The sequence below is a fragment of the Macrotis lagotis genome, chromosome 1, assembly GCF_037893015.1.
Source record: "Macrotis lagotis isolate mMagLag1 chromosome 1, bilby.v1.9.chrom.fasta, whole genome shotgun sequence".
Lineage (NCBI taxonomy): Eukaryota > Metazoa > Chordata > Mammalia > Peramelemorphia > Peramelidae > Macrotis > Macrotis lagotis.
The window spans coordinates 645,346,006-645,373,550 of record NC_133658.1 but is presented as its reverse complement, the minus strand read 5'-3'; the positions used below and the strand labels follow the sequence as shown (position 1 = coordinate 645,373,550).

General features: G+C 39.6%; 1 protein-coding gene across 8 annotated transcripts in view; it reads right to left on the bottom strand.

The window, feature by feature from the left end:
- The window catches only part of GRIK4 (glutamate ionotropic receptor kainate type subunit 4), a 685,181-nt gene that overhangs the window by 251,789 nt on the left and 405,847 nt on the right, over nucleotides 1–27,545 (bottom strand). For all 8 annotated transcript variants that reach the window (XM_074215289.1, XM_074215290.1, XM_074215285.1 and 5 more), the window contains 3 exons: nucleotides 23,778–23,943; nucleotides 8,499–8,677; nucleotides 4,036–4,089 (listed from right to left, as the gene is read on the bottom strand). In XM_074215289.1, the coding sequence (XP_074071390.1) occupies nucleotides 4,036–4,089; nucleotides 8,499–8,677; nucleotides 23,778–23,943 (399 nt within the window). The remainder of the gene's footprint in view (nucleotides 1–4,035; nucleotides 4,090–8,498; nucleotides 8,678–23,777; nucleotides 23,944–27,545) is intronic.

Sequence of the window (27,545 nt, the reverse complement as noted above, 5' to 3'; positions counted from 1 at the left end):
TTCTCTCTGTGGCCCTTCTCTATCCCTGGGTGACTTTTCCTCTGGCTCTCGTTCCAACCAGCCAACATCACATCTGCCACCACTTCCAATCTTCTCCAGAACACTGACGCTGGCAGAAATAAATATTTATAAGCTCCTACTGGCTGGACAAGGCCCTCAGTGAGCAGGCTGGCGCAACCTTCTCTGTGAGATCAGAAATCATTTTATTATTCCTAATAGACGTCTGTCTCATCTCATCTCAGCAAGCAGAACACTCATGTGGACTCCAGAACCTTCACTTGCTGCCTGGGTTTATAATTCTTGTATTTCTATGCTTTTCTTTCCTACCTGAACAGCATCATCTGAGCTGCTGGAGTTTTTTTTTGTCCATTTCTCCTTATACACAGGCTTCAAAATGTTCTATTTCTATTGATTCTATCAGAAAGCCAATGCCAAAGGTCAATTCACCCTTTCCCTTGCCTTCAAATAGTATTGAATTTGACCCATCCTTGCTAGATGAGTACGAGAGGATTTCAAATGGGTCTTCTTATGAAAAATCTCCAGCCAATAACAAAAGCACCATTGTGATCCTAATTGCAATTTCCTACAACCCAACAGTTGGGGCCATTTCCACCTGTGCCATCACTCTTGTGACTCCCTACCTCCATCGAAGAGGATGCTGAATATGGATAATGCCCTTGATGGGGTGGTACTGTGTGGGGCAGCCCCTGACATACCTTTTTTTTTATTGTGAATTCTCCTTTTCTGTTTCTCATGGGTACTGGAGGTGGGATGGAATTGTACTTTCATCTTCCTCGCTACTCTCTTGCCAATTTGTCCTGGCATTCTCTGCTCCTGCCTTATTTTAAGTGAACATGTTTGTGTGGCTGTGGGAAGAGTCTAATTCTGCTCTCCTTGTTTACATGTTAATACTCTGATTTAAAGAGGCAGTTCTCACCAGAAAAGCAGGAGAGCTTTTCTTCCCACTCTTTGCCATTGGGGGTTGAGAGTGGAGGGGACAGTGTAGATAAAAAGAAGTCCTTTGTTCACAAGCAGAAGCTTGGAATAGAGGACCTTTAAAGTTTTTTCTACCTCTAAGATTCTAGGATGCTCTGTAATTAATTCTACAGCTGCTCTACTTGTGGTCTATATGTGTAAACAGACAATTGGAACAACAAAGAAGCAAAGATCACACGATTCATTCCTGCCTCTAAATTATGCAGGATAATGGTAAAACTATCCTGTTCTCAGACTTCCAGGAAAGAATCCTTCCAGGAAGTCCTTTCTAGAGTTTAAATGTGGCTATTTTTGTGGGAAAGCAATTTAAGAATGAAATATTCTTGTAAGTGTTAGATTATAGAATTAGCAAATCATTTAACACAGAGTAGAACATTGGCTATATATTCTAATACTGCTTCTTGACTTACTTAGGAGTTTCTAATCAACTTCCTATATGACTTTGGGATTAGTCATTCTGGGTCTCAGTTTCTTCACCTGTAAGATGAAACTGTTGGGCTAGATTCAATTCCTCAGACCATTAGATTAGGAGTTTTTTTGAGGGCTGGGATTATTTTTGTTTATTTATTTTTGTTTATCTTTGCATCCCCCAAACTAAGCAATAAGTAGGCAATAGGTATGAGGAATTATAAGACCAGAGCTCAAGACCTTATATTCAAGGACTCTTAACCTTTTTTTAATATCGTGTATCCCTCTGGCAGCTTGGTGAAGCCTAGTAATCCCTTCTCAGAATTATGTTTCGAAATGTATAAAATAAAATGGAAAATATTATCAAGGAAACTAATTCTATTTAAATAATCAACAAAATACTGAAAACTCAAATTTGTAGACCCTGGGCTGTGCTTTATATAGCATCTAAGTTACATTTTTGCTAAAAGATTTTGTGATTTTAAATCATTTCTTCCTGTTGCAGCCTAATGCTCTAACTTGAAAATAGCCTAGAAAGTTGGAATTTTATTCATTATTTCAATGAACAAACATTTGTCAATGGTCTTCTCCATGTAAAGCACAATGCTAGGTGCTGAAGAAATACAAAGGACATAAAATATGCTCTTTGCCTTTGTAGAACTGTCTAATGGGGGACAGGACTCATATGCAGATAGCTACAAGAAACATCAGTACATAAAAAGTGCACAAAAGAGGCACAAAACACAGTGATGTCTGAAGGGGAGCGTTGTTATTGACTAGGAGCTCTAAGGAAGGAATGTGAACATCCAATAACAGGAAAAGCAACAGTAAAAAAGATTTAGTCATAACTCTAAAACTAGAAAAATGTCCCTCTATGGCCTGTTTCATTTGCCTGGACACATTAGATTCCCTTCTCAGATTTATATTTTAATACAGTTTAAGAATAATTGGATTTAGAGGCAGCTAGGTGGTACAATGGATAGAGCACTGGCCCTGGAGTCATGAAGAACTGAGTTCAAATCCAGTCTCAGACATTTAATACTGTGACCTTGGGCAAGTCACTTAACCCTATAGCCTTGCCCCCCTCCAAAAGAGTACTTGGGTTTAAATGGTCAAAGTTAATGAAAAGACAATTATCAGGTGAAGAAATTAAAGTTATAATCATATAAAAATATTCTAAATTATTCTTGGAGAAATTCAAATCAAAACAACTCTGAGATACACCTCACACCTATCAGATTGCTAATATGACAAAAAAAGGAAAATGATCAATGTTGGAGATAATTAATTATTGGTGGAGTTGTGAACTGATCCAGTCTCTCTGGAGAGCAATTTGGATTTGTGCCCAAAGAGTAATAAAACTGTACATACCCCTTGATCCAGCAATGCCAATACTAGGTCCCTAATCCAAAGAAATCACAAAAGGGTAAAAAACCCAAATGTACAAAAATGTTTATATTTTTCATAGTGGCAAAGATTAAAGAATTAAGGGGATACCCATCAATTAGAAAATTATTGAACAAATTGTGGAATATGACTGTGATGAAACACTATTGTTCTATAGGAAATCATGAGGGATGGGACTTCAGAATAGCCTGGAAAGATTTGCATAAGCTGAGTGAAGTGAGACAACCAGAAGAATATTGGACACACTAACAGCAACAATGGGTGATGATCAACTATGATGGGCTTGCTCATTTCAGCATTTCAATAATCAAAGACTTGTGATGGAAAAAACCATCTATATCCAGAGAAGGTACTATGAAATTTAAATGAAGACCAAAGTTTACTATATACAATTTTTTTGTGTGTTTTGCAAGGCAATGGGGTTAAGTGGCTTGCCCAAGGTCACACAGCTAGGTAATTATTAAGTGTCTGAGGTTGGATTTGAACTTTTGTACTCCTGACTCCAGGACTGGTGCTCTATCAACTGTGCCACCTTGCTGCCCCTACTAATATTCAACTTTTAAAACTTATCTTATGTATTATGTTTTTCTCTCTAATGCTTTCTTCCTGTTTTAATTTGATTCTTCTTTCATGACATGATTAATAAGGATCTATGTTTAGCATTATTATATATGTATAGCCTATTAGATTGCATTTTGTCAGGGGCAGGAGGTAGGGAAGAGAGGGAGGGAGAAAAATGTGAAATTCAAAACCTTGCAGAAATGATTGTTGAAAACTAGCATTGCATGAGGGCAGAAAAATAAATAAATAAAATATTAAAAACCCCAAAACAAAATAAAGAAAAACAAAAGAATAACTGGGTTTGGGTTTCCAAATAGAATAGACCATTTATTTCGCTACTAAGACATCTACATCTCTGCTGCCTTCTTAGACTTCCAGAGAATGTACATTCCACCAAAGTTGTCCCATTCCTGTAATTTGGTAAGGAAGTTCTTTCCAGATCCTAATCTAAATCTTTCCTTCTGCTATTTAAGAATCCACCGGGTTTTGAGGATCTCAACAGACCTGCATTTCCCAAAATATTAGAATCCAGTGGTTTTCCTGAGCTCTTTCACTTTTACTCCCCCCTACTACCTAGTTCCTGAGCCATAGTCTATCATATATCACCAACATTACTTAATAATACATTCAATGAAGAAGGGATGAAGTGTGAAAATGTCTTACCAGATTAGTGAAGATGTATGTGTAATAGGCTGATACCATCCCCAGTTCAGCTGCCTGAAAAGAAAAAAGAAAAAGAGAGATTTAGAAGGGGAAAAACCCACTGGAGAGTGACTGTACTGGCAATGTCTAAATTCTTGCCACTCTTTCCGAGTGGTCTACCCTCTTCAGTACCTTGGAGAGTAGAAAAATCTTCACCCTGCTCCAGTCCTTGACTATGACCAAAGGGATGGAGAGAACATAGCCCTCCAGGGCACTCTTTTTCTCTCTCTTCTTTCTTTTCTGATCTTTTTGTCCCTGATCAACCTTTCCTGTCAAGGTGCCTGGATATGAGGCTGACAGGTGTTATAGAAACAGACAAGTAGATTAGATAAATAATGAGTCCCTTTATCCCCAGTGCCCATGCCTCTTCCTGACTTCATGGAAGGCTCTTAACCACATATTTGTCACCCCAAGGCCACTGAGAAACCACTGAAGTCATTGTTCTTACAGTGTATGCTCACAGAGAGAATATGTTTTACTACCAGGAAAAGAAGACATAGGAAGGAAAAGAAGATTATTTTTTTTAAGACAGAAGAATAAGAAATAAATATTTAGTAAGAGAAAGAGGGTCTGGATGCTTGTGTCCTAGTGTCAGCTCTGTCACTAATTAGCTGTGACTTTAGAAAAGTCTCTATGGGTCTGTTTCCTTATTTATAAGGACTAGATTGGACTAGAGGGTTTTTAATGGCCAAAACCATCGTAAATCTCATGATTCTTTTACTTGGGTTCTTGTGACCTCTCTCTGATAAAGCTTTTGTGGGGGGACAGTGTTGCCAATCACTACCCCATGAAGACATGAGCCTAGTATTAGCTTGAGAAGGGAGGATTTAGCTAAACAGTTAAAATAGTTAAAATCCATTTTGTAAAGTCTAACATTCTAAAGACAAAAGACAAGAGATCCTGAGTTTTTAAAGACTCAAATTTGGAGTAAACAAGAACTTTGTAGCTGAAACAGCTGCTCAATAAGGTAGGGGATTACTCTGCAAATCCTTTTGAATTCAAGAGGCAGCAATTGTACTGCCAAGTCCCAAACAATCACAGGGGAGTGGGCATTATGGAGCTAGAAACCCAACAGCCTTTCCCCAGATTGCCCTGCCTAAGACAGCTCTATCCTTGACCTATTGTACAATAGAAAGAATTTGGGATTCAGAATCAAAAGACCTCAGTTCAAGTCCCAGAACAGACTACTTGATACTTGTTTGACCTTGCTTCAATGCCATTCACTTTCCTGGGCTTTCATTTTTCTCATTTGTAAAATGAGGGGGAGAGATGCAATTATCTCTAAGGTCCCACTCATGTCTGTATTTTAGCTAAAGAGCTTTGGGTCACACTGCTCCCCTTGGAGACCTTGATGCAGTGATGTTGCTAGAGTCTGGCTATCAGCAATTGAAACTCTGTGGAAAGGGAAGAGGAAGGAGAATCTTGAAGCCTTGCTGTGATAAGAGTCTGGCATGTTTGCTTCTAATGGAAGCTTTTACAAGGCTGACTGAAGGGCATATTACCAGTAGCCTGGAAAGACCCCTCTCCTCTCCCTGCTCAATGCCAACTTAGCCACCAGGTTTTCTAACAATAAATACAGCAGATGTGTTTCCCCACACATTCCTGAGTAGAATGGAGGGGTAGCTAGGTGGCACAGTAGACAGAATGCTGTGCCTGAAGACAGAAAGACTAATCTTCATGAGTTCAAATTTGGCCCCAGATACTTATTAGCATTGTGACCTTGAGCAACTGATATAGCCCTGTTTACCTCAGTTTCCTAATTTGTAAAATAAGCTAGTGAATTAAATGGTAAATCACTCTAGTATCTTTTCCACTAAAACCCAAATGGGTCATGATGAGTCAGAAATGGCTGAAAAAATATGACAACAAACTCTTCAAGGATGAGACAGAACATAGATCCACACAGGGTTCCTTCTCTTGGGAAGATAGCCTATCAATTGCCACTGAATTAGAGAACTCTTGATAGGACCAGGAGGGAAACCACCTATAGAGAATGCCAGCATGAAAGGACCAAACTTTAGCAACTGAGACAAGACTGGGTTCCAGACCTCAAAGTCTGCTCTAGGCTTTACCCCTCATTATGAACTCTATGCAGGATCTCCCTCTAGCTAGGTTCTACTTGTGGATCACCTTTAGCCTTGATGTTTTTACTGATCATTTTTAGTGAAGGTCCTGGAGATGAGAGAGGAAGGAGCAAAAGAAAAGTCTGCCTTTAGGGGTAGGGGTGTGTGTGTGTGTGTGTGTGTGTGTGTGTGTGTGTGTGTGTGTGTGTGTGTGTGTGTGTGTGTCTGTGTATCTGTGTGTCTATCTGTCTGTGTGTCTGTGTGTCTGTCTCTCTGTGTGTCTGTGTGTTGTGTGTGTGTGTGTGTGTGTGTGTGTGTGTGAACACGCACATGTGTATGCATTTCGAAAAGCACTGCTTTGGAGCAGTGGAAAATTACTATAGCAACGGGCTGAAGGGATAGCCCTCGGTAAGGAGAAAACTCATTCAAATCTCTTATTAACTCCAAGACAAAAAAAATGTGAGCAAGGGATGGGTGAGGGGAGAATAGTAAGGGAAGACAATAACCTTTATGTCTGCATGACTTCTCATTCTCATCAAAAGGTAAATAGAATCACATTTCCAGACAAAAGATAGTAAGGTACAATTAAATATAAAATTAAAATGGCATTAGGATGGACCAGTGAACCCTAGAAAGACTTGACCATAGAGTCTGCCCTCTCTAGTATCTTTTCATCTAGTCCAATGTCACTAACACTTTGCTTCTGATCTAGGAAGACGTCAAAGAGAGCTGTCTGCTTTGCTCCCATGTCTCTTCTTAACTGTACACCAAATATATCCCATTCAGCATTGGACACTGTTCCTCTTTTGAGTTCTGTCCCCTTCTTTCTTGCTATATCTATGATAAATGGGGCAGCCAGAGGATAGGGCACTGGATTTGGAATCGAGCAGTTTCCTCTTTCTGAGTTCAAATTTAGTCTCAGATAAACTAACTAGTTGTGTGACCCTGGGCAAGTCACTTAACCCTGTATGCTACAGTTTCTTCATCTATAAAATGAAATGGAGAAGGAAAAGCAACCTACTTCAATGTTTTTGTCAAGAAAAATCCCATATGGGCTCATGGAAGTGTCTCACACAACTGAACAATAACATCAAAGCTTTGGTCTGTTGAATCCCCAGATCAGAGACCCAGTAGAATCTATTGATGTTATGGCTTCCTGGACCAGTGGTCCAGAACAAAACTGCCATTCAGAACTTCCCCAATATCTACTATGCCCTTAGTTTAGGAAAAGCAAACTTGGAATCTTTCTACAGGATGTTCCAAAACTCTGACTTTTATCTTTTTGCTCTTATAATATGAGCCAGTGGGGCAGCTAGGTGGCGCAGTGGATAAAGCACCGGCCCTGAAGTCAGGAGTACCTGGGTTCAAATCCGGTCTCAGACACTTAATAATTGCCTAGCTGTGTGGCCTTGGGCAAGCCACTTAACCCCCACTGCCTTGCAAAAACAAAAAAAAAAATATATGAGCTAGAATGGGCAACTAGGTGGTACAGTGGATAGAATACCAGGTCTGGAGTCAAGACTTCCTGAAATCAAATCTGACCTCAGACACTTACTAGTTCATACACATACACACCAGACACACACACACACACACACACACACACACACACACACACACACATACATATACATACTCACACACAGTCAGTCACACTGTCTTACAAATCCAAGTGAAGATCACACTTCTAGGAAGTCTTAACTTCCCCTTCATACAGATTCGATAGAGCTCAATAGCCATTCACTTGGGGTTTGAGTATTTTTATGTCCATACTATAACTGGCATAACTATGTTCAGACTATAATTAGTATAACTGTAACTAGATTTGGATTGGAAGAATCCTAGCTCTTACCCATACTGCTTATGAGACCCTGAGCAAGTCATTTTAATCTCCTTGGGCCTCAGTTTCTTCAAGTGTAAAAGAAAGCTCCTTCCCAATTCTAAATTTATAATGCTATGCTCTTTTAGGCCAGGAAACAGGTTTATACTTTCCTCAATACTTTTTTCTTTTATTTTTAGTTAGGAAATTTGATTTCAAATTCTAGCTCTGCTATTTGCTAACTTTGTGACCTTGGACAGGTCTTAGCTTCAGGTTTCATAAGTAAAATGGACCTCAAATAATACTTTTGATTTATAACTGGGAGACATTTTATAAATTATAAAGCATCATATATAAGTGACAAATCATCACTATTATTTAACTAGAACTTAGAATAAAAGTAGGGGAGGCAATAGGATGAGGGGAATTCAATCTATGCTGTAGGGAAATATCATTTGGAAGTACTGTGAGAGTAAACACTGGTGAAAAACAGACCTCCCTCTTGGACCCTATGTCCTTATTTCACAGCTTCAACTCCCTACCTTCAGAAGGATGGTGTGGGACATGGAGGCATTGGCATGGATGATGATGGTGGCTGTCTTGTCATCCCGGATCTCCTTGAGGAGTGGGGTAGGATCCCGGCTGTCATCCAGCATCCTGACGGAGAGCGTGTCCTTGGAGATAAGGAATTGTCTGAGCAGCTTCTCCAGATTTAAAAGGCCTGAGAGAGAAGAGAGCAGAGACCCTCTGAGGACCCACAGGACTGACTCAGGAGCCTGTGCAATAGAGCAAAAATCCTAGGCTGAAAGCCAAAAATCTTGATAGGCTTTGCAACATAACCTTAGACAGGTCTTTTATACTTTCTGAAAAGGTTGCTCTTAGTTTTAATCTTACCTATTGTGGATATAATGTGGTTAAAGGGGAAAATAGGCTTTCCTTAGGTCCCCCTGACCATCACACCTTCTTGCTCCAACTCTCCCCAACTTTTTCATCAGTTATCTACTTCCAGGAAAGCAGGCATCAGGGATACAAGAAGCTGACTAGTCCCCATCAGACCAAGTGTCTGTCAAAACGTTTAAATTGTTGCAGCTGTAGTTACTAAAAACCCAAGTTTCAAACTATACTCCAGCAGAAAACCAACTGGGATTCAACAGAACAAAGGTGCCCTCAAGATAAGGGTCCTCTGATGCTCCTGGGCCTCCAAACACTATAGGATCAAGCAGGTCCAGGCTCTTTCTTCTTTCCTAGTTGAGTGTGACAGGAGTATAGGGAAGTGTGCATGTGTGTGTACGTGTGTCTGTATGGTGAGGATCTTCAGTGAAATGGACTAGAGGCATTGAATTGCTTATGGAAACCATGAGAAAATAATGGATAAAGGCTTATTTTTTTCCAATTGGTTCCCATGATTTGAAAGACTGTTTGAATAGCATAAAGTATACTGGATTTGGAATCTGAGAATCTGGGGTCAAGTGTAATGACTAATTTTATGGCCCTGAGCAAAACACTTAAATTCTCTAGGCCCCACTTGGAAGTAAGATAATTAAACTTGTCTTTGAGGTCCCTATTCCTGAGATAAACCACAACCATGTGAACACACACACACACACACACACACACACACACACACACACGCACACACACAGATTGAAAAGAGGAAGCAGTTTAAGGATCCTAGGAGCTTACCCCCACCCCCAAGTCCAAACCTGCTAGAGAATTTACAGGTTCATGAATGGTAAGGTCAAATAGAACTACCATTAATATAGGTGAGCATAGTTGGAAGGGACCTTTGCATCCTTATTTTATATAATCTCACTTCACAGAAGCAGAATCTGAGACCTAAAGTGATCAAATGACTTGCCCATACATAGAATGTGGTAGAACAAGAGCAGAACCCAACTGACTATTCCAAACTTTTCATTGTTCAGTCACTTTTTCAATCATGTCCAACTCATGACTCCTTTTGGGGTTTTCTTAGCAGAGAATTACTGGAGTGGTTTTCCATTTTCTTCTTCAGCTCATTTTACTAATGAAGAAAGTGGGGCAAACAGGATTAAGTGACTTGCTCAGTGTCAGTAAGTGTCTGAGGTCAAATTTGAACTCGGATCTTTCTGACTCAAGGCTCAGGGCTGTAACTGTTGTGCTAACTATCTGCCCCATATTCCAAGTTAACTTGACTTATATGATTCCTAAAAATGGAAAGATCTAGAGCTATGAGTTGATGATAGCCCCACTGGTTACTCCAAAGAACATGCTTCTGGCAGGGGCATGAGCATAACAGAGACATCTCAGATTCTGGGTGGCTCAGACGCCCAATAGGCTGACTTCTTTGATTTATTCCATTCCTAATACCAAGGGTCAAGAGACTAGCTGAACTACAAACATTGCAAAACACTAGGGGGAGAGACTCCTTGCCTAGGATGAAGAAGATTGGAGTATATGTTCTTGGGAAAACTGCAATTTTCTTCACTTTCCAATGAGGAAGAGGGGGCAGCTGAATGTTGAACCCAGTGACAGGAGAGGCATAGTGCCATGCCTCCTCAAGGAAGCTCATCCTCGCTCACACAACTGTCATAAAATGTTAATCCCAGAAGCTGAGGAAAGGAAAAAGAGAAGGAAGCAGGAGGTCCTCAGTGGGGCTATATTATTTTAAACATTATTTCCAAGGAAATCCAGATATATGGATTGTAGCCAAAGGTCTTGGTCTTTCTCCCCTTCTTCAAAAGGAATCTACCTAAGAATTTCAGATATAAAAGAGAGAGGAAGAAGAGGAAAGGAGCCTATAACCACCCCCACCCCCAGGTCAAGTCTTCAAGGACAGTGACAATGAAACTTGTGGTATTTCTTCCCAGGAAGGCTAAAAGCTCATTTTGGGGTGAAAGAAAGCAACATTATCTGGTGTAAGAAAAAAGAACAAGGAGAGGTAGGTTTGAATCAAGTAACATATTGCTGGGTGCCCTAAGTCAAATTAGTTTCCCTCTCTGGGCCCACCCATCATCTATAAAGAATATACAGGAATAAAGGGAAGAACAAAAAAGTTATCTGGATCCTTATGTAGAATTAGACAATGGCTTAATTGTTTAGTATATACTAACTCTGCAGTGAATAAATTGAATTATGCAAAAAAAGCCATCTGGTTAATCATCTGATAACTGTAAATAGAAAGTGTTCTATAATAGTAGGACCCACCTCCAACAATAAGACCCACAGGCAGAACTAATAGCTGCTAGCTCTTAAACATCCTTGTGAAAACAAGAGCTAATCAGCTGGTGACTTTCTAGGAAAACAATGGTGATCTCCATTAGCTTCCCAACTTGATCTCATATTACTCTCTTCTATATGTGCTATGCTCTAACCAAACTATGCAATGGGACAATCTCTGCATTTTTCTTCCTTTTCACTCTTGCTATTTATTACCCTTCCTTGCAATGTTCTCCAGCTTTGTGGGCTGGATTTCAATCCCTTCCTTTAAGGTCCAGCACAATTGCCACCTCTCATGAAGTTCTCCCACATTTCTCAGACGTCATAGGGAACTTTGCTCCTCTATCCATCTGCCTTCCATGTCTTGGCTATGCCTTGATGAATCTATATGTGTATTTGTTATTTCCCCTGTTAGAATGTAACCTCACTGAGAGTAGGGTCTATGTTATTTATGTCGTTATATCCATAGCAGTTGTTTAATAAATGCTTTCTTACTGGATTATCTTGTGTTATTTTGTATAATAGTTCATTTGGTTTGCCTCATTATCCTACTAGATTGTAAACTCCAGGAGATCAGGACCCATGTCTTATTTAAACTTTATATTTTCCCTAGTCCTAGCACAAACTATGCACACAATAGGCACTCTCAGGAAAAAAAAAAAGTCCAATTGATTGAATCAAATCTCATCAGGGAATGAGCTGAGATATTCACTGAGGTAAACTGGATGTCAAAAGTAAATCTCAGTGATCCCAGGATGATGGCTCAGAAAATTTTTCCAGTCTGGCTGGGAATGAAGCCAAATCCCCAGGGATTCTCCAGAAAGGCAAAGAAATTTAGCAATGAGATAAGGAAGCTTGGGGAATGACAGCTGAATTATGTCTGATATGAGGAAACCCTAGACAACACAGCCCAGTGATATTGTATCCTGGGAAAGAGTGTACTCAGAATGCTAGGTAAGCTCATCTTCCAAGTCTTTCTAACACTATCCTCCCTCCATTAGCCAAACCTCTAGGGCCATGACAAGGAGCAAGGAACACTTCAACAGAGATTTTAGAGTTTGTACCTGGAATCATCCACTTAAAACTGTCAGTCCCACAAAGAATGGTCAAAGAAGTAGCAATAGAAGGACATGGGAGGGAATGATAAGGAGTCAGGACACCTAAGATATTGTCCTAAATTGTTAAAAATTGACTGTGAGACTTTGGGCTTAACCTCTTTCTGGGTTTTGGTTATCTTATCCATAAAACTCAGGCATTTATCAAATAGATCCCATGTGCTATAAACTGTTATTAATTTTTAGAGATACCAAAACAGTTTCTGTCCTCAAGGAGCTCAACATTCTTTAGGGGCTGAGGAGGAGGAGGGAGTCAGGGAATAATACGGGCACAGATAAGTAAATACCAAATGTCCATAAAGTAAACATCTCCCCTGTTTAAGTTCCTTGAGAGCAGGCACTATTTTACTTATGTCTTTATCTCACTTCTTAGCACAGTGATTAGTTCCATGCTAGAACCATGGCAGAGCAGATAGTGATACAGTAGATAGAGTACCTAAAGTCAAGAAGACTCATCTTCCTGAGTTCAAATCAGGACTCAGATACTCATTAGCTGTGTGACCTGAGGCAAATCACTCAACCCTGTTTAACTTAGTTTCCTCAGCCATAAAATTGACTATAGAAGAAAATGGCAAACTACTCCAGAATCTCTGCCAAGATAACCCATAATGGAGTTGAAAAGTGACTGAACAACAAAACAAGAACCATAGCAAATGTTTATTAAATGCTTCCTTGATTGATGATCATGTATTATTTTGTATAATAGCTCATTGGAGGGAATATTAACAACTAGGGAGATCAAGAAAGATCTAAGGTAAGAGACAGACCTTGATTGTACCTTGAAGGAACTGAAGGAACTTAGAGATTCTGAAGGAGAGAAATGAGGAGGGAAGGCTTGGAGAATAACCTGCACAAAGGCACAGCAGTGGGAGATTAGACCAATTTAGCTGACATATAAAATCATTTAAGTCAGATTAGAATGAAAGATAAATACTTGGTGTAAAGGATTTTAGATGCCAAGTAGAAGTTTGAATTTTATTCTGGAGGCAATAAAGAAACAATAAAGTAATCATTGAAATTTCTTGAATCCATAATATCTACTTGTCAAATGTGTGGTGGACATGAAACTATCACCCTCACTTCCCAATATACTCTTACTTTACAGATTATCCTTCCCATCTCTACCTATCCATCTTTTGTTAAAAAAATAATTTTATATATTTAAGGCTATGGGGTTAAGTGACTTGCCCAAGGTCTTACAGTTAGGTAATTATTATGTGTCTTAGGCTGAATTTGAACTCAGGTCCTCCTGACTCCAGGACTGGTGCTCTATCCACTGTTCCACCTAGTTGCCCCTATCTATCCATCTTTTAAGACCCTTTCCTTCCAGGCAATCTTCTTAGATGACAGCATTGGGGATTTAAAACTGGAAAAGGATCTTGTGTATCATTTAGTTGTTCTCTTCCACACTAGCATTTTCAGAAGAGGAAAGTCAAATTCAAGGTCATGGAGGAAATAAGGACCAAACTCAAATGCTTTTAATTCTAAAGCCAGTCCTCTTCCATTGGAACCACGTGCGTGGCCTCTAGTGCATACTGGTTTCTGCACTTATGTTCAATCCATATAATCAAGCCTTTGTTTATACTATGATGTAGTAGCATTCTCCCTCACTTTAAAATCAAAGAACATGAGTTTGAATCCCAATACTGATTCTTCTGAATTATGTAAATTTAGGTAGGTACTAATCTCTCTGAGCCTCAAATTTCTTATCCAAATAAGTAGAAATAATTCTATGTGTCTCTAGTTAACTTTTAGAGTTGCTGAAAGTAAACTTTTCAACCCAAATAATTTTGAAATAGGCTAGGCTAGGGGAAAAAAATTCCCATATAAATTAGTATTTCTCCTCCTTGTTGCTCTCCCAAAACACTAAAAACTTCAGCATCCCCAGGGGAAAGCTGGTAGGAAATACCATGGGAAGATGTCATTTCTACACTGAATTCACTTATATGAAAAGAATTCTGGGTTCCCACTTCAAACAAGAAACAACCTTATCTAGAGGCTTAACTAGGTGGCACAAAGGATAGAGAGATGGACCTGGGAAGATCTGAGTTCAGATGTGACCTCAGACATTTACTTTCCTCTACTCACACAGCTAGTAAGCATCAGAAGTGAAAGCTAACCCAGGTATTCCTTTCTCCAAGCATGCTGTCCATTCCACCTCATTGCCATGCAATTAATATATGCACGTTAAATTGTAAACCTTAAAATAAATGTAACTTACTAAATTTTATTGTGATTTATTCTTCTCTGATTGTTCCCAGTTGTGTTGTTCTAATCTCAGCTAGACTATAAGCTCCTTAAAGACAGAGGTCATATATCATAAATCTCTGAATCTCATAGAACTCAATACAATAGGCATTCAGTATTTCATGAACTGATTTCAAATTGAATTTAGTTTAATTCACTAAAATTGAAGTTCAACTGTTGAATCACAATGATACAAAGCATGGGAGTGAGAAAGATCAGGGGTCTGGGATGCAACTGGCTCAGGTCCACATAAACTATGTCTCTCTTTGGAAGCAATAGTAGCCCTAGAAAATTGGGAATGTCAGAACAAAGTTGATTTCATAGGCATGCCAGTTCTATTATTATTTGCTGGAATTTCTTGTGTGTTTTTTGGTGGTTTAGAGACCAGTGAAATGACCATGAGTTGTTGGTGCTTAAGGCATCAAAAGAAGCAGCTTCTCTTCTCTTTCTGTCTTGTTCCGGTCTTCCTTCCTGCCCCCCTACAAGAACAGGCAGCCTAGTTCCACCTCCAGAATCTATCTGACTTTATTCTTTCCCTGTCCTGAGTACTGGGTGAATTTAGTACTGCAGTTCAGGATGCAGCAGAAAGGATCCATCTGTGAAAGACTCAGCAGGCTACTTAGGAGGAGGCAAGTTCCTCCCAGGAACTGGAGGGGAACAGAGGAGTCCTAGTAATAAGTTCAATTATTGAAGTAGGCAAAATAACCTATTATCTTGGGGGGGGGAGATTTGCAAGGCCTAGAAACCACTCTTCTTCTGCTTTATCCTAAACTATGCCCTCTTCCAACTTATGTTGAAGAAAATACTGAAAAGTGTGCCTTTTTTCTTTAGTTGATGCCTTTGATTCCTGCTAAAATGCGAATAACTCTAGGAGGGATGTCACATTATATCTCAACAGTTACTTAGACCTCACTATAAATTATTTCTTGAGAGACCAACTTTTCATAGGGGGAAAGACTATTAGGTGAATGCCGAGATTCGAAAGGGAAGTATCTTTAAAAAAAAAAAACAAAAAAAGAAAAGAAAGGCATAGAACTGGCATGGGGAGGAGGGGGATTCCAAAGAACAATATTTTAAAGCACCTATTGTGTATGAGCCACTTTACTTGGTGCTAGAGATATAAAGATTAAAATCAGACTAAGTCCCTGTCCTCAAGAAACTTACAATCTTTTGGGGTGGGATGGAGGGATGAAATTTCCATAGATAAGTGTAATACAAGGTATGGATGGATAGATCAAGCTATGTGCTCAAGAAAAATTTAAGGAAGAAGAGAAGATTTTCATCTAGCAGCATTTTTTGCCATTTTCTTCTCTAATCATACCACGGAGTATAATAACTTCATTATTTTCTCAAAGGTTGGCCCAAGGTAGGGGAATTAGTTCTATTTATAGTGATGAAGGGCAACAAAACTGGATCATCTCCCACTCAACTAATTTGACTACAAATCTGACTCTTTGTAATATTAAGAAGAGGCAAAGGGCACAGGTGCCCAGCCTTCTTTTTCATGATATGAGTTACATTCCTGAATCTCATTTATTCCCTTGGTATAATGAAGAAAAATGAGAGCTGTAAAAATATCTCTTCCTTTGTGGTGACAGTGTAACTGCAGACTGAGATGGTAAATAGAGGATATATGGAGAAGAGGAATCAAATCCTTTTGGGAAAGGAATCACAAGTCATAGAGATAGAGCATGAAGGTACCTCAGAAGTAATTGAGGACTGGGAACTTCTTGAAATCAAATGTATCATTTCTCCTGTAAAACTCTGTCAGTAGTTGCTTTGAGAATGAAATGAGCAGGAAAATGTGGTCCCAGTTAGTGTCACATGTCAGTGCAGTCAGTGCAGGCTTCCAACATCTATCTCTGAAGTCAAGGGTCCATGGTTTCTTTCCACAGGACTGGAAACCTGCTTCACTTCATCTCATGCAGTGCATTCTTTTCCCTTCTTATCTCCAAACACACATCTTCCCCACATTTGCCCCCATGGTAGATTCATTCACCATAAGTATCCATTAAATTTATTTGTGTTTTGTCATTTGTCAGCTTCAATTAATATGGGCAGAACTTCCCAGTGTGAAGAGTTCCTGTCCTTGGTCCTGAAGAACGAGTCTAATGAAAACTATAGCAAGTAAGCACAGAATACTAAAGCAGAGAAGGAAACTGAGAACTAGGGGAATGAAATGACTTGTCCAAGATCACATAGTAAATCAGCTGAAAACAGATTAGAATCCAGGACACCCTATTCCTAATATAGTAATTCCCCCCTTCCATACCACCCTACTTCTTTAAAAAAATACCAAAAAAAGCAATATGAGCTTTATCTATGGATTCCATCTCAATTGACTCAAGTCAAATGGTCTGAGTGGGTTACTCCATAGCATGAATCATGACATGTCTCAAGATACCACATAGGATGTCTTAAACACCTCAGAAACACTAGAACAATCCCAGTTTTCTGGGCTTTAAGGTAGCCTGGGATGCCATATTCTAACTTTTAAGACTTTTCTGCCACATCCATTTTCCCTTATAACTTTTGTTTTTTTCTTTGATTTTAAAATTTAAAAGCTAAAAAAGTTACCCACAAAAGTACCCATCCCCCTACATATTTCCCCCTAGCCAAACACTATTCATTTTCATATGATGAAAACCCAGTTATTAAAAATCCATGTTCTGGGAGAAATTGAGAATGAGCAAATGAGTGAGTGGCATGATTCCCCATGGAATGTCCTGGGTTATGTCTAATTTCACTGGCTGAGAAATAAAATTAGATTTCTCTTCTTAATTCTACTTGCAGTGTCTCTCAGCCCTGCATTAATGAGACAGACTAGAAAGTATCCCTCCCCAGCTCTGAAATGGAGCTGTATTACATCAGACCTTCATTTTCTTCTTCTTCTTTGATTAGATTTTCCTTTCACTCCTCCCTTTAACCTCTCCTCCCCTATCCAATTTCTCCCTGGTGGGACTTGAGCTTTGCTTTGGATCTTTGGGGCTGGTAGGGACCAGTGTCACTCAAAGGTCTCCACTGATAAATAAGTTTTCCAAATAGAAGAGGCATTCAACAACTGATAAGTCTCAGACTGGGCTGTCTTCCTTCACTTCGCTTCCCTTCTGTCTCAATGGGCTCATCATTTTCAGCATGTTGTTACAGTTTTGTGTCCCATCATTTCTACTCTTCATTCCTCCCTACCCTCGAGTATGGCAAAAGGCAGCTGTGAAACAGGGAGACATTTTCTCTATTTCAATGACACCAACTCTTATCACTAAGGTGTAGCCCTTTGAATCTGAGAATGGATGGTAGCTTCCATTTCTGTAGTTTTGAGATTATGAAGCCCATTTGGGCTTTAGAAGAATCAGAGGTAGCTTGGTGACAGCTACTTGGTGGATATTATAAAGCCTCACTTAAGTTCCTTCCTCCTCCTCCATGAGACCTCCCCTAAAGACTCCAATGAACACTGACCTCTCCTTTCATCTGAATTCCTATAGTACCATACTTTACTAGTAGAGAAAGTCACTTAATTTTTCTTCAGCCTCAATTTCCTTATCTGTAAAATGAGGGCAATAATATTTTTATCTAAACCTTAAAACATTATGTAAATGCTAGTTATTATCATTATATCATCATCATCATCATGAACAATGCATGGTGGTTCCTACCTAAAATCCCTGCTACCTGAGAGTTTAAAGCAGGTAGACAAATTGAGATTAAGAGTTGCAGGCTTCCTGATTGGGTGTTCACACTAAATCTGGGGTCAATATGGTGCTGAAGGCCACCAAACTAAGGAGGGGTGAACCAAGTTAAATCAGAAACAGATCAATAGTAGAATCAGTTTGGTGAGTAGCTATTGTACTCCTAGTCTGAGTGACATAAACCAGGAGAAAGAGAAACAATGGGCAGAGACAGATGCCTCTTATATAGAAATGTGTTTATGTATATATGTTAACACATATACCATATATGTAATAGATATACATGTGTAAATAGTGTATATATATATATATATATATATGTATATATTATTGTGACAATGAAATGAGATCATAGTTTAAGGCTAGATGGAACCTAAGAGATCAGCAATCAGGGGTTTCTAATGTTTGGGGGTCATAGATTCCTTTGCTAGTCTGGTGAAGTCTGTGGATCGCTTCTCAAAATATTTTATAATGTAAAAAATACTATATAGGGATCACAAAGGAATCCTATCTTATTGAAAATAAAATATTTAAAAAAATCTAAGTCCACATACCTAGAACTCAGGAAATAATCTCACCTCAATTTGTAGTTAAAGAAACTGAATCCCATAGAAATGGAATGATTTGCTCAGAGTCATACAGGTTTTGAATATTGAAGCTAGGAATTGTCAGGACTTCTGAAAAATCCTTGGCACTCACCACTGCTCTCAAACAATATGAATTTTGTTAAATTTAAACCACTCTATAAAGATAAACTTTAGGTGCTATATTCTTATTACAGGGAAGAAGACCTTCAGTAAATTAGTTCATCTCTATGAATCTCAGTTTTCCCAGCTTAATAATGGAGACAAAAATAACTTTAATACCTACCTTCCATTGGTGGTGCATGGGTAAAGAACTTTGTAAAATGCAATATATTTGTGATCTGTCAATAACCTGCTGGATTCCAGGAGAAATGAGTCTTGACCTTGATATGTACCAGATGCATGATGTATGTCAGACAACTCTCTAGGATTCTAGGTTGCAGACAAGATACCGAGATGAATTTATGTAGGAAGTTATCATACCAAGGGATCAGGAGTGTGGAGGGATGAGGTAAGGAGGACATATATATCCCATACTTCTTTGAATATATATTTGCCTAGCCAAATATTGACCACATAGTGCCTAGTAAATAGCTGATGGTTGAGTGAGTTTATCAACATGCTTCTATGCATACATACCCAGCTTCCTTGGCACTGTTGGTCCTGGTTTATAGGAAAGGGCCAGGGCCAGCATAATTAGCTCCCCAATGGAAGTCTCCAGCTCTCCACCCCCATGGCCATGTTCCTGGACCCCATCTATGCAACTGCCTCCCAGTCAGCAAAATGGTGATTAAAACTACCTTCTCAGTGGGGATGTTAATGTCAGTAAAGTGCTCTGAAGAGGAAGATTACTGGGCAAAAGCTGTATATTATTCATTCTGCAAATGCCTCTGTGGGAACAGAGGCACTCTACCCTGGGCATGGGGAGCTCTAAGCTGTAGGAAGTGCTCAAGTTTTGGGGTGACAAGGAGGCAATCAATCCTTGAACAGCACTCATGGACCTTGAAGATCTTAAAGCAGGTTACAAGTGATGCCCATTCTCAAGGTGGGTAGACTAAGGCACCAATAAAATGGGGCACAAGAGAATGTAGGAACACATTTGGGAGCATATCAACCTTCTAACATGTCTGCCAGTGGTAGGTCTTTTCAAAATGGGGGCACATGTTTGTGAAAGACCCTAAATCCCTTCTTATCACCTAGAGCAGTGGCTATCATTATAGAGTTTCTGCAAGGGCTTCTACATTTCACATGCCAACCATAAGCAAGCAAACATACTTTTGTAGACTGTTTTAACCACATTGTTGTTTTTTCAAATGTGTAGAAATTACTATGATGAATAAAATATAAATTACTTCAAAAGCACTACTGAATTCATAGTAGCTTGAATGTATTTTCTTAATGCATAGAAGGTAATAGCCCAACTAATACCATGTGGAAGTCTGTGAAAAAATTTTTTTGCCATTACAAAGGGGTTTTCCTGTTCAAAAAGATTGAGAGTCACTGAATTCCAGGAAAAGACTCCAAACTCCTTAGCTTGGCATTCAAAGTCCTCTAAAATCTGACACCACTGAACCTTTGCAGACTTAGCTCAAATTGCCTCTTTGGGGAAGTTGAGCTAGAAGGATCTTACTTAGCAATCACCTAGCATGCACTGGGTTCTTCAACTGCCACACCTTGGCTCTCTCTGTCTCCAGTTTCTGGCATGTCCTCATTCCCCTTCTTAACCTGTTGAATTCTGAACTATTCTTTGAATTCAAGTTCTGATAATACGGCTTCTACTCAGCCTTTTCTGATCCCTACTTTAAGCCTCAAGTAGCACTTTTCTTCTTACCTCCCAAATGTAATTATTACAGAAGCCTTTCCTGATCCCCCACTCCCAGCTACAAGGACCCTCCCTCTCCAAGGACTTTGACTTTTTCTGTTTGTACATATGTATATACAAGCAACTGTCTCCCTGATAGGATGTAAGCTCCTTGACATCAGGGATTGATTGTTTTACTTGTTTTTTATTTTGCTCCCCCAGAATCTAACACAGAACTTAGACATGGTAGGTACTTAATACATGTTTGTTGATTGGTTGGTTTTGTGAATAAGACTTTTCTCCTTGGGCACCTTACTATCAAGTCTGAAAGTTCATTAAGAGAAGAGGTTATGCTTTATCTTACTTAAAAGCTCTCTTGGCCCTTATTTTACACAATGCTCAATCCACAGCATTTCTTAATAAATGTTCACTGAATGAGTGTTGACAATTACTTTATCTTTGATTATTCCTCTACACAGACGCTCTATTCTAGGAAGGCTGGTCTAATTGCTGTCCCTTGAATACACTGTGTGCTCAATTCTCACTTCTTGACTTTTCTTCTTACCTGAATATTTTTTCTCCTTTTGATATAGCTAAATAATAATAATGTGACATTTGTGTGATGCTTTAAAATTTGCAAAGTGCTTTATAGCTCTGATTTCATTTGATCTTCCTGACAATCAAAAGAGAGTTCAGATAAACCACTTCATATCCTCTTTTTACATGGCTCAGAGAACTTATAACTCTTCTGTAGGCATATAGCTAATAAGCATTACATATGAGATTTGAATTCATCTTCTTGACTCCAAATCAATCAATCAAATTACCAATGCTAGGCACTGACTTGGATGGAGGGAGGATAAAAAGACCAAAAAAATGAAATGAACCCTGCCCTCAAAAGGAATACACTCTATCTGCCAATTCAGCCTACCTAGATGATGAAGTTCTCCATACTAGCTAAAGATGGTAACCTGACCATTGGAACCTATAAGTGACCTCTTTGTACCCACTCTGGACTCTTACTGTCTGGAGTACATTTAACATTCAAGAAATACGGTCTTACAACATCTTTGTAAGCTCACCAGCTATAATAATAAAACTTCTACTTTGTACAGTACTTTATGGTAGCAAAGCATTTTCCATACATCCTTTCACATATATATCATCCCACTAAATCCTCTCAGCAACCTTGTAAGTTAGGTAGCATAGTTATTATTATTCACATATCCCCAGATAAGGCAACTTAGGCTCAGGAAAGTTAAAGATCACAAAGTAAATAGGAACACTGGATTGGGAACACAGGCCTTTTGACTAACTGCAGTGGTTTTTGTGCTACAACTTTTTATTTATTGTGTGTGTGTGTACATGCACATGTGCATGCATGCACACACACATGCATGTGCACACGCTGACATAATTATCTTTGTACAGTTTATATGTGTGGAATTATATGCCTAGTTTTTGTTTGAATCTATATAGCTTCTTTTCCTAATTAGACTAGAAACTTTTTGAGAACAAGGGTGGGATCTACATCTTTGTATTCTACAGAGTGACTAACATAACACAGAAAGGGCTCAATAAACATTTGTTTGTTTGTATGTATGTATGAAGGAATGAATATATAAGTGAAGGGTGGTAACAACAACAAGGTAAAAACAAATGAATCTATTGTGTTTGTATGTATGAATGAATGAAGAAATGAATAAGTGATTACATAAATGAATGAATAGAAGGATGAGTACAATAAGGTGGAGGGCAATAATCACAACAAGATAACAAATGCATCTGTCATTTTTGTATAAATGAATGAATACACAGGTGAAGGACAATAATCACAAGCCTTATTTAAAAAAAGGGAATCTACTGTATTTGTATATTTGTTTGAATTAATGAATGAATATGCATTTGGAGGGCAATAACCACAACAGGATAAAAACAAATAGATCTATCATATTTGTATGAATGAATGAATGAATGTACAGGAGGGCAGTAATCACAACACAATAAAAACATAGTTATATCATGTTTGTATGAATTAACGAATGAATGAATATAACTACCAGCTATCTATACTAGAGGTAAATGCTGCCCTCTACCTATATAGGGCAACAACCATAAAATGGTAAAAAAAAATAGCCAAATGGACCTGTCATGTTTGTATGAATGAATACACAGGTGGAGAGCAGTAATAACAACATGATAAAAACAAATGGATGTATCATGTTTTTATGAATGAATGAATGAATATACCTGCTCTTTTCCTATATTAGAGATGAATAGTGCCCTCTGCCTATATAGGTTGAAGTCAACAACTATAAAATGATATAAAAATGGATCTGTCATGTATGTATGAATGAATAAGTGAATGTACAAGTGAGCAGCAGACAATACAACATAATAAAAACAAATGGATCTATCCTGCTGATGTGAAGGTGACTGGTATGTCTAATTTTTGTATGAACTAGGACTACTTTGGAAGAAAGGCTGAGAAGTGGCACCCAAGAGTGCTTTTGAAGTCCGACTGTGTATAAAGGTGCAAGCCCTAAAGACTTGTAGGACAATGGAAGAGTGCTGGGCATGCATGCCTGGTAATCCATCAACATTTAGTGGTCAGCATCTAAATGACCAAGTGTGGGTGAGCAGCTGCCTTAAGTACACAGATGTGACTGTGTTCTGGAAGGAGCTGGATTATGTTAGCTAAATCTCATAAATGCTGAATTTATGTCCCAAATTGTCTGAAAGCCAGAGAAAAATGCATTTCCAAAACCAGCATTAAAAAAAGTTTTATCAGGAATTGACCTCAGACCTCATTCCATCAGCAAACCCGCTCTCCAAGGAAAGATGTTCTTCAAACCATCAAATACAAATGCATCCAATTTCTCTCTCCTTTTTTGTATCTTCCTAACAATGAGGCAGGAAGTGTGGGAATTGAGATTTCGGATTCAAAAAAGCCTTGGCTGTTGGTTTGCTTTTCTAAGACCTGGAAGGAACATGTGTTCTTTTAGTTGACTCTTAGGTGAGATCCACACACATGTGTACAGACACACACATATACACACATTGCCCCTTGGTTACTTGTTCTGTTTATCTAGCTTAGCTTTCCAAATCACTCTCCTCACTCTTATTCTGAGGACAGTCTACAGAGGTTGTGCTGACCAAGGACAGTAGCCCTGAAGCCCAGGAAACTTACATTCTGCTTTGGCGCAGATGAGGCAGGCTGTGGTGCAGTTGAAAAATCTCAGGATTCCAGCGACTGCCACGCTGATGTCCGTGTTGCTGGGGTGGAGGTTCAGGGTGGTGAATCTCTGGGACTGCAACTTCACAAATTCCTCAGGGGCTACTTTGAAATGGGGTACCTGGGATGGAGGGGAGAACATGAGCAGGATAGGGAAGAGGAGGGGTCAGAATGGAAAGGGGGGAAAGGGAGGGAGAGAGATCTGTGAGAGAATGCAAAAGGTGGATTTCTTCAATTAAGAAGTAGACTTTATTACATGGTGGAGAGGAAGAAAAAGAGAGAGAAAGGGAACATAAAAGAAGAGACTGACAGATGACAGATAGATGAACAGACAGATACAGTGAGAAACAGAAAGAGAAAGGGACAGATAGATGGATGATATATATATATATATATATATATATATATATATATATATATATATATATATAGAGAGAGAGAGAGAGAGAGAGAGAGAGAGAGAGAAGTGATAGATAGATAGACAGAGAGGCAGAGCCAGAGAGAGATCAAGAGAGAGATAAAAAGAAGAGAGGCAGAGACAGAGAGAAATAGAGAGGCAGAAAGAGACAAAGACAGAGTCAGAGATGGAGAGATAGACAAATGATTGATAGATAGAGACAGTAACACAGAGGGAGGGAGGGAGGGAGGGAGGGAGGGAGAGAGAGAGAGAGAGAGAGAGAGAGAGAGAGAGAGAGAGAGAGAGAGAGAGAGAGAGAGAGAGAGAGAGAGAGAGAGAGATGCAGAAAGAGAGAGGCAGAGAGAGGGACAGATTAGGACAGATTAGGTAGGTAGATAGAAAGAGATAGAGAGATAGAGTGATATAGACAGAGACAGACAGATAGACAGATAGAGACAGAGATAGAAAGAGAGAGAGAGAGATGGAACAAGAGTGAGACAGAGATATACATAGAGTCAGAGCCAGAGTTAGAGAGAGAGACAGGGAGAGTGAGTGAGTGAGAGAGAGAGAGAGAGTGAGAGAGAGAGAGAGAGAGAGAAACAGGGAATAAGAAAAGGAGAAGGCCAAAGACAGAGAAAGGGGAGGGAGGAGATGAAAAGGTGGGGTTGAATCCCTGGGACTTCTAAGATGAATAGAGATAAGACAAGAAGTACCCTGACTAGGGCCCTGTTCACACTGACAAGGCTAGAAGCCAGTGGTGGGAGCCTGGGGAGAAAGAATAGATGCTTTCTCATCTATAGAACTTCTCACTGCAAGCCAGGAAAACTGATAGCTTTTGAAGGAAGAATCTTAATAATATTTCATTTGTAGTTAATCAATCAGAACCGAACCATGTGAAAGAGAGGAAAAGAGAGAGCTAGAAAGAGAAAGAAAAGGAGAAATCAAATCAAGACCTGTAGAGCTCCTGCTGGGGTGAGGGCACTGTGGTCACCATGGAGAGGTGGCTCAGAGGGAAACTCTTCTCCCCTGGTGGTCTTCCACATACACATTCACCTCCCCCCTTGTCCCCTCCCTCCCCAGCTCCCATGTGGTTTAACTGATAGCCAGATAGTCAACTTCAAATATCTCTGGATGCTGAGGGGGACTATTCAAAGTAATGTCTCTGGGTAGTAATGCACTGGGGAGAAGAGGTGCTTTAGGCTTGGAAATGATTGGAAACGCCCCAGCAGAGCCAGGTAAATAAATATCTGCTTTGGCTTCATTAGAACAATGTCAGATCCCCTTTGCATCTAATCCTGACATTTCCGGGAGCCAGCCCTTTTGGCCTCCCTTTCCTCCCTTCTCACAGGATAAGGCATTTAACAGGCTGTGATGGCTGCTTTATTGGAGGCTTAAGTTATTCGGTGGGTAATAGGAAAGTGAAAGAGTTATAAGCTGCTATCTGCCTTGATTTCATTCTGCTGCCCTCAGTCCTGGTGCCTGGTGCAATTAGGACTGCAGCAGCACACTGGAGGCTCTTGTCTAACTCAGGTAAAGTGCTTCCTGTGTCCTGGGAGTCTGGGGGAATGGGAGGTAGGTGGCTTTCCACTGAAGTGAGGGAGGGGTTTTTCTGATGCTAACAGGAATTAACCATTGGGTCAAAGATAAAAACGAAGCAATAATTTTCATTTTGGTTCCCAAGGTGGGGTAGAGGAGTCTGGCAGATAATGGAATAGGTGCTGCAAAGACTGAATCTATGATGGCAAGTGTGTGTGAGGCAGATAGGGACCTTCCTAAGGACAAGCTCCAGCGAAAGTTCATAGTTGGTAAGTTCCTCCCCCTTTCCTTTCTCTTCCCCTTCTCCCTCCCCTCATTTTATGTTAGGGGATATCTGGTTGGCTAGATGATTATTTGTCATGGATGGCAGTGCAAACTGGAAATTCCTGGTAGCTATTGGGCTGAATAACCTTTAAGTTGCTTTCCAATTCTGAAAGTCTATGGTTCTGGCTGGTTACAATGAGAAAGAGAGAGAGAGAGAGAGAGAGAGAGAGAGAGAGAGAGAGAGAGAGAGAGAGAGAGAGAGAGACTGAGACAAAGATACACACAGAGTAAGTCGAATGGGTAAGTGATGGTACTTGTAATGATGTGACACTGTGGTCTATTTTAGTACCTTTTGGTTTTATCCTCTTCTCCCTACAATTTGCTTGTATTATTTTTTTTTGAATCACTACCAAGCTAGCTTGGTCCTAGGAACAGGGAGTTTGATACTCTTCTTCCCCCCAAATCTTGGCCTAGTAGGAATTACTCAATTTAGAATATTCCTTTTTTTTAGGTTTTTGTAAAGCAATGGGGTCAAGTGGCTTGCCCAAGGCCACACAGCTAGGTAATTATTAAGTGTCTGAGGCTAAATTTGAACATGGGTACTCCTGACTCCAGGGCTGGTGCTCTATTCACTGAACCACCTACTTGCCCCAATTTAGAATATTCTAAGGATAATTCAGGCTCTAAGTGACCTTAATAGTGAAAATAGTGAATGGAGATGATGATTAAATGAACAAAATGTTCATTTTTTCCCCTGTATCCCTGGATTCTATAATAGGTGAAGTGAGCTTTGTTTGGGAGTAAGGAAGACCTAAAGCTCCAGGGGGGATGACTAAGAATGTGTTATGGTGCCATGTGTGCATCTCCCCAGGGTTATATAATAGATATACAGCTTGAAAACGAGCTTGATGGAAGATGGGCTGTGAAAGGACCCAGCCTGCCCTTATTGGATCTCAGAAGAAAGGATTGGACACTGTCCTAGTCCTGTGATTCTTTCTCTATGACAAAGATCAATCAGCAATTGATTTGGAAGTGCAAATCGCATTCCAGCCAGGTCTACTGTGGGAGGAAGCAGGGAGGGGGGAAGAGAGGGCATTGAAGTAGAAAAGGGTCCAGCAAGGACTGCAGAGATATTATCAGTCTTTAAAGAAATGAAGCTTTAGTGAGAGCTCTATTTCTTTCCCCCAGAGCTGAGGGAGATCAGTGTATGGCAATTCAGTCTTATAAAATATTAAAAGAAATGCATAATCTGGTCTGAGGAAGAAGGTTGCTATTAAAGGGATGTGACCAAACAAAGGATGGATGATGATCATGAAGCAGTGCTAGGATATAGGTAATGATGCTATAAGGAAATGTTGGGCCAAGGGAGATGAAGTCTCTCAGGTCTGGACATGTCAATGTGGGTTAAAGAAAGCCCGAGTAGAGATAAACTTCCAAGTGAATGCCAGCCAGACCTGGGAGTGAGGAATATGAGTGAAAATATAATGAAATTCCACAAAAAAGAGAGAAGAGGAGAGAACACAGGG